The 7,843-nt window shown below is 41.9% G+C and overlaps 1 protein-coding gene across 1 annotated transcript; it reads left to right on the top strand.

Moving 5' to 3' along the window:
- The first annotated feature begins 1,329 nt into the window (after positions 1 to 1,329).
- LOC144827412 (protein S100-P-like) lies at positions 1,330 to 5,020 on the top strand. The gene is made up of 2 exons (XM_078685736.1): positions 1,330 to 1,471; positions 4,804 to 5,020. Exons 1-2 carry the CDS (start codon positions 1,340 to 1,342, stop codon positions 4,939 to 4,941), a joined length of 270 nt encoding a protein of 89 aa, XP_078541862.1. The 5' UTR covers positions 1,330 to 1,339; the 3' UTR covers positions 4,942 to 5,020.
- The last annotated feature ends 2,823 nt before the right edge of the window (positions 5,021 to 7,843 follow it).

Genomic DNA, 7,843 nt, shown 5'->3' with positions numbered 1-7,843 from the left:
TACTGTGCTAACTTAAGTATTTTTATAAGAGTTTTTGTTGTGTGCTTAGCTCCCTGTCTCATAAAGAGCCAGGGTAGTCTTGTTATAAATAAATACACTGTTTATTTTCATAACCACTTGTGTGGTGTCCTTTCACTGGGTGTTCAAGGGGTAATGTGATGGTAAAACAGCTGGCTTAACTCGCCCTCTAGAGTCTTAGCCTTAGACTGCTCGTATCCATGCTACTAGGATAGCTGGTCTATAAGGTTGACTTACAATCAATCATCAATAAGGGTTGTTTGGACTGATATATAGTGATCACTAGAATAGTGAGCACTGCACATCAGGCCAACTTCTCACACCTGCCCAGCAGGGATATTATTCACCAGAGCTTGACAATGTTGCTGAGAACTGCCAGGCACAAAAGGAGCTCTGCAGTGGGTGCTTTGAAGCCAAAAACAGTTTCCTTCACTCACCACCACCCCCTCCCCTAAGGGATAAACCGGCCCCCAAGATCAAAACCAGCCCGTACATCAGTCAAACCCCCGGTATGTTCACCCCAGCCCTGCTGGTGGGCCCCACTGGCTCAAATTTGGCATTGGCGACGTCATAACTTGCTGATCGGCAGTTTGACTGCACTGGACACACCGATCAGTGCCTGCTGTCCTTACTGCGACTATCAAAGCACCAAGTAAAGGTGAGTACTGCAGTCTCTATAGCAACCACTCCAACCGCCAAGCTTTAGCTCCATCAGGATGAAAGGGCCCAGATCTGTCTTGCATACCGCCCTTCAAAGCTGCTGTAGCTCCAATAACTGCCACCCGTCTGGTCTAACTTGAACGGGGTAAGGTGGAGTCCTTGCTGCTTGTACACTGACCTCTGACTCGGAGTTGATGTGTTAACACTCTAGTGGAGAACATGAAGAATGGTTGATGGCCGCAGAGTAAAATGGCCCAGAGAAGGCAATCTTCGAGCTAGCCGGAGTGCATGAGATCGGCATCAGAATGTTCATTTGTACTTTGTGCAGTGCCAATAGGCTGCATTTTGGATACTTTTGAGAAACTTAAGACCAGATAAAAACTATAGGGTAACCCAAATTCAAGGGATACTGTTATTGACACTGGCCAGTAAGGGGCAAAGAGTAATCCTCATTTGAACCATCCAGAGCAGCACCACAGAGCTCCTGTCTGGCTTGGACAAACAGTACAGAGGGGCTGGGGAACCTATAGATAATTTAGTACCTTTTGGCCTGTGGTTTCTACCTGCTAGAGTGAGGGACTCTGTCATTTGTGAAGCTGGAATTTCTTTGAACCAGCCTGAGGGTTTCTGTGTGCACGCTTTACAGATCGAAACAGTCAAGATGCCTCTGGAAGAGCTGTGTGGGGCTATGATCCAGACATTCAAGAAATACTCAGGGGCTGATGGGAAGACTGGAGAGCTGAACCAGGACGAGTTGAGCAAGCTTCTGAAGGAAGAGTTCCCAGGACTATCTGTGAGTACAACCTAAAAACTGTTTATTTTTAAATATATACCTCTTGAATGTTTGCCAGTGGTTTCAAAGAATGTCACTTGCAAACGGTCTTGCTGAGAATAATTTCCCATAATGGAGTGCTTAATTAATTTGCAGAATATGTAACTTTCCAAAGCAAATGTTAGTAGCAGGTATATTGTAATGCTTTCATAATCTTAGGTCTGTTCTTAGAACATTGATTACTATACCGTACAAGCTCCCCCTTGCAGGCCCATCCTCGATGCAAACCTTAAACGATTAATCCTTCCTTGTGTGTGGAACTATTAAAAACCAACTTCCCCGACTGCAACAATGTACTGTCCCGTGTTGCACTTTTCTTTTTTCATGTCTTGGTAAACTAGTCTCTGTACTACCAAAGAAACCCATTTCAAATTGCTTGTTTAATTTTCTTCCAATTCTGTTTACACTTTAAAATCTGATTTATAAGACTTCGTTGCAAATATTTTATTATCCCCAACAAAACCCACAATTCCCAAAACATTAAGAGTTGCCTGCAGTGTCAGTCAAGCATGAATAAAAAACATCTTTTGTAAATGTCACGAATTGATGGCATTATAGGCCCATATTGCCCAGTAATAGTTATGTATTCTCTCATTTATTGTAAGGGTATTAGCCCAATGTATGCCTGGACCTTCATAATGCTGTTTGCAATTTGCAGCCTAGCAGGTGCTTTCTGAGGTCCTATTTATGGCTCTGTTTGGCTTGATAATGTCATGGCAGTTTGGTTATCTTTTATTGGTACTTTACCCTCCTTAGAGATGGGATTGTCTATGGAAGTATACAGCTTTTACGGCTGATGGATTAAGAACAAAGTACAGGATAATTACTATAGACACTAGTAGTGAAGTCACCTCTTCCACCACTAACTTTCAACATTTGGCAATATTCCAGCCTTTTTTTATTTTTTAGAATAGCATCTCTCAATCTCTTGTTGCTTCACTAAAGTAAATGTCTGCATCATGTCTGTGCACAATGAGCATGTCTCCTCTAGATGTAACATTTAGCTCTTACAGAAGGCACATACAGCTGCCTACATGGGAATCTTCAAGATTACCTCAATAGGAGTATTTGAAAAGCACATGTGCTCTTCACCCTAATAGTAAGCTTAAAGCTTCTGCTGAGAAGCAGTGGCGGCTCCTCCACTAAGGCAGAGGAGCGTTGCCTCACTGCCTTCAAGCAGGAAAAGGAAGGAAGAAATAAAATAACGTAATGTTGTATATTGTACTCTTGCTGCTGCAGCTTGCTGAGGGGGTCAGGCTGAAGCATGGGAGGAGTGGTACAACCCTCGCAAGTGTGCAGTGACTGCTTGGTCAGCAATCTTGGACCACCCAAAACAGTCATGGGTACTTTCCCTGTTCGCCATGCAGGCTGCATTAAAGCCTGCATATGGAACATGCTCTCCCCTCCAGCCCCTGACTGTGCCCCTTGTCTCAGCACTCAGACCAATCTCAATGCTGCATTGATTGGTCAGGAGAGCCTCTGTGCAGAGTGCTTCCTGTTCCTGGAAGATGAGAGCAAAGACTCCGGACTAGGCGGGAAGGTAATTTCTTTTTTTTTTTTTTTATTAAAAAAAAATATATATTTTATTGTGAGTCGTACCACAGACATGCTGGTCACCAGTGGTGTGAGGTTTAAAATACAATTCCAGAATGCTAGCATCTGATCTTGAAGGCAGATGGCTTTCAACCATGGTATTTGGACACCATTCAGACTACCGTACTTGTTTCAGATAAGCAACACTTTGGTGTAGTTTGACTGTCTAGAGTAGTGTACATAATTTAAAAGCTTTTTAGGATTAAAAATGTATGTGGCAGAGCTTGTGACGAATATACTAGCTTTTTGAAGGAAGTCTGGAAGAGTCTTGATTACGTTTATTAAATTTAAAATTATACAGTGACTGTAAGCGTGGTCACCCAAATGACACCCTTCCAGTGGCCTTGCTGGAAACAATGGGTAGGTTTGGGTCATCCAGCCGCATGGCTGTACTCTTTTCTACCCCAAATTAAGGGGAAAATATAGGTTAGTCGGAGTCTTAAAGTACTTACTTTTATGAATGCTGATGGGTATTGATCGGTAAAGATCACCAACTTACAAAAAACTACATTGACATTGATTGAGGTATATGACCTGGCCTAGTACCTGACCAACTTAGCTGCACGTGAATCGAATGACTAATGGCTGAGCAAATGTTTACCACTAGTAGACTGTTCTGGTGTTTTTGGTACTTCAGACAGAAGGTCTCATTTATTACTCTGTCCTGTGCATTTTCTATTTCTTCTCATAGTTCATGTCTGAGGAGGGCAAAGGTTGTTGTGACGAAATAGTTGAAGGCAGGATGACCATGCACCTATTTCCCTAGCGTTGGTTTCAACGTCTGAAATCCAAAACCCCTGGTATCATTTTAGCACTTGGATTACATGCAGTGTCCACAACACTATATCTACCTAGTTCAATATTTAGTCCCTCTATGAAAGGAGGGATGAAATTCTAAACACAAATGTGACTTTTGGTTCAAACCACGTGTTTACAAATTGAGGGCAGAAGGACTGACTGGATGTTGGATGTAGTGGTTCTAGGCGGGTGTACTTGCATGGATCGTAAGCCTGATCCAGTGCGTGAGGCCGCGGGCCATTGCTCGATGAAGGTCATGGGACACAATGGATGCTGTAAGAGGTGTTGCAGAACAAGCAAATGTAATAGGCAGTTCCTGTATTATAGAATTTTCTGACCTGCATGCTGTCTCTGCAACTTTCTCTCGCTAGAGAGACACCATGTAAATAGTCAAACTGCCCTGGTCTTTCGGCTGAGAGGGTTCTTCCTAAGGGCAGCTGGTGACCGATGCAGCAACGCCAAGTGTGGAGCTTTAGGGTGACTGCATTCTAGGAGACCAGAAGGTGGACTGCTGCCCATGGATGGATTTTGTTGGTTAAAAATCCATAGAACTACCAGTTAAAGACTGTGTGGGCCACACTTGCGACGGAGCAGGCCATGGTATAGGACTTGAGCAACCAGTACTGATGGATGTCTCTCGTTGGCCAGCCCATCTGGTCAAAAGTAATATCTGGGAAACACTGCTTTCTGGAGAATGGTCTTATGAACATTGTTTAACGATTGTACTGAGCATGACCATGACCAATCTGTGTCCGCACTAATAAATAATTGAAGGTTGGAGGGAGGTGTTAGGAGGGAAGCTTCTCCAAAGTTCCTAACTAGCTATTAAGTAGAATGTTATGAACATATTGTACTTCATTTTTATTAAACGTGTTCCTGTTGATTGCCTCTTCATCCTACAGGCCTCTGGGAAAGACGAGGACATGGCAAAAGAGGTGATGAAAATGATGGACTTGGATGGCGACAAGAAGGTTTCCTTCAAAGAGTTTGCTATATTTTTAGCATTTCTGAGTATGCTATTGGAGGAATGTGAATCCTAATCTAAATAAATAAAAATGAAGAATAACATTTTTCTAGTTTATTCCTCTTTTCAGTAACTTGTCTCTCTTGGCATGTTAGCTTCTCACGTGGTTGATAAGGGGGGCGATATCCTGAAGTATTTTTTTGCTTTCCTAGTCCACTTGAGTGTGGCAAATGGAGCAATACAAGGCTACATGTGGGGAGTCTATTACTTCTCCATGTAATTTCCCGCCTTCTAATTGATTGCAAAGGAGTGCGAAGTTCTAACTGCATATGTTTTAACTTGAAGAAAGTGTTTACTTAAATATCATCTTGTACAGCACTCTACTTGGTTCACCCCACCAAAATTCCAGGCTGGTAAGAGGCCTACTAGGAAATGTGCCATTGCATTATCCTATTTTGCAATTGCATTAAAAATATCAACGTAAACTGGCACTCTGGAAAAGCTTCGCAGAAGCATTCCAAAGCAGGTATCCCCTACAGACACTTGTGAATCCTCTACTGTCTCTTAATGACATTTTGTTGTAATTCAGGATACTATCCATAACCATTGTTTGAAGGAGCTCTTTGAATCACAGGTACCTTACCCACGCAGGACATGCTACATCGAAGTCTAAACTGTAATGGCCTGACGTGCAAAAATATGGATTAACCCAGATATGTGACTGAGGTGAATATTTGATTAATTCAGCATTCCGGCCATCTGTTTTTTTAACACGTTTGTTTCCGTAAGTGGAAGGGGTATGACCAGACATGGGTCCCATGCTCAATATGCCACCGGAGTTTTGCATATGGCCATGTCTGAACTGGGGTGGCAGAGTGGGCTAAAGAACAGTGATGGATCAAACCCAGATCTGTTGACTGGGTGTGAGTGTTTGATTGGCTCAGATGCTCCGTCCATCACCACCCCTTTTTGTACCACCGGATTCAAGCTATGTTAACCCAAAACCGGTTCCAGGAAGCTTGTTTCTCTGCCAGGGAAGACCTGCCCTGGAAGTTCAGGGTAGGCTGGACTCCCACAGGGTCCAGACTGATTTGCATATGGTTGGGTATAAACTGTCTCCAAAAAATGGATTTGACCCAGATCTGAGACTGGAGTGAATGTTTATTTCAGCATTCCATCCAATTGTTTATCCTGACACTGAGAGAGCATGGGATGCCAATCTAAGAACTTCAATGGGGTTTGAGATTCTGTATGCACCCCACAATAATTCAAGTAAATCTGATCATGCACCTGAATATGGAGAATCCTTGGTGATCTGGTAATTGCATCTACTGTATCCCTGAAACCATTTCAAACCAGTCTCCAGAGTCTCAGTTGAATGAACAATCCCTGTTTCCAGATGGGATCCAATCGCTTGTGCACATTAGTTATTAGTAGCAAGTTCTGATGTGTTCAAATAGTCATATTTTTAAGTCTTCATAATATAAGGATTTGTAAACAGAGCACCACATCCAGCACTTTATGTGTAAGAAACTGGGTCCCATGGTTCCTTTTCAGATACATTTTGGCTCTGGGGAGCTTCTGGTATAGGCTCCAGTTTGATTTTGACAGGCTATTCAAGCAAGGTGATTGAGCCTAGTTGCGTAATCAGCAGACATGACTTGTTTGTTATGAAATGTCTAGTAAACCTCAGACCAAAAACAGAACCCCATGCCTCTTTGCCTTACAAACCCATGTCTAAGTTTGTCTGAACATCCAAACTGCCTCCATGCATTTGGTGATTCGTCAGGAATTGTACAGATTTTTTTGGGGGGTGTAGTGAAGGAAATCCCTTTATATGTAATGTTGAGTTCTCAAGTCAATACAATTGTAATCTTTTCTATTTGTTACAACCAGATTCAATTTATAAATAACCTCCTAATAAGTTTAAGGAATAATCCTTAACCGATAAAACCGAATTCTGTTTTCACATCAGATGGGAAACCTCTTTACATATCATGCCACTGCAATGTGCTTATGACCTTGTTGTTGCAACGCACACCATTACACCGCATATCGTTAAGACCTTCTGTAGGGGGCAGATGGTGTTGGATTTAAAATCTAACACCTTCCCTACTGTTACACAGACTGGAGTTGGAATAGTAAGTGATACTATTCTGACATCTATTGACACCCCCCGCGCCACCCACAGCAAGTTGTTGTAACGACTTGCATTGTAATGGCATGCGATGTCCGGCATACCTTGTTAAGTGCCACTACATCGAATTTGAATACTGCTGTATCAACTGGCATTTAATCTCTACATGGGTCCTAGATGCAGACTTTCAAATGCTTAATTCTTTCCTTTTTTTTGTAAATTTTATTTTATGCAAGGAAATACAGTAGTGGTTGATCATATATTATACACAAAAGAGAAAAAATGATTAAGTGGAAAGGAACAAAAGGTATGTCATTTCTGCCGTAGGAATCATCAAACAATATCTAGATCCATTCAGTTATAGGCTCCCAAATTTTTTCACCCAGAGCCCTTTTTTGGCCCCCTTTAATCTATACATAGCAATTTCCATATTATACATATATAGTAATCTTTCCCTCCAACTGAAAAAGGAAGGAGAGTCCGTGTTGATCCATTCCCTAGTAATACATGCTCTGGCTACCACCATACAGCTAAAAAGAAAACTTGTGAAAGGTTTAGGTCTTAAATTACCTGAGTCTAAACCAATTACCATCTCTGCAGTTATTTTAACATCAAATTTTAACACAGCAGCCAGAAAATTCTCGATTTGTTTAAAGAATTCTCCGAGCTTAGAGCAACCAAAAAACATATGTATAACATCTGCAGCATACAGACCACAGCAATTGCATTTTGTCCCTGTTGTAGTACTCCATTTAACAACTTTACTAGGAGTATTATAAAGATCATGTATACACATAAAATGTTGAGATTTCATCATCCCAGTCATAAGGCATTCGGAGGC

Source organism: Lissotriton helveticus, chromosome 4_1 (genome assembly GCF_964261635.1).
Source record: "Lissotriton helveticus chromosome 4_1, aLisHel1.1, whole genome shotgun sequence".
Classification (NCBI taxonomy): Eukaryota; Metazoa; Chordata; class Amphibia; order Caudata; family Salamandridae; genus Lissotriton; species Lissotriton helveticus.
Note: the sequence above shows the minus strand (reverse complement) of the source record. Positions and strands in the feature narration are given on the sequence as shown.

What these genes read in the sequence shown, in the direction of transcription:
- LOC144827412 (XM_078685736.1), top strand. Translation starts at nt 1,340, where the DNA reads ATGCCTCTGGAAGAGCTGTGTGGGGCTATGATCCAGACATTCAAGAAA. An exon ending in AAGAGTTCCCAGGACTATCT is followed by an intron (nt 1,472 to 4,803) that starts GTGAGTACAACC and finishes TTCATCCTACAG; the next exon opens with GCCTCTGGGAAAGACGAGGA.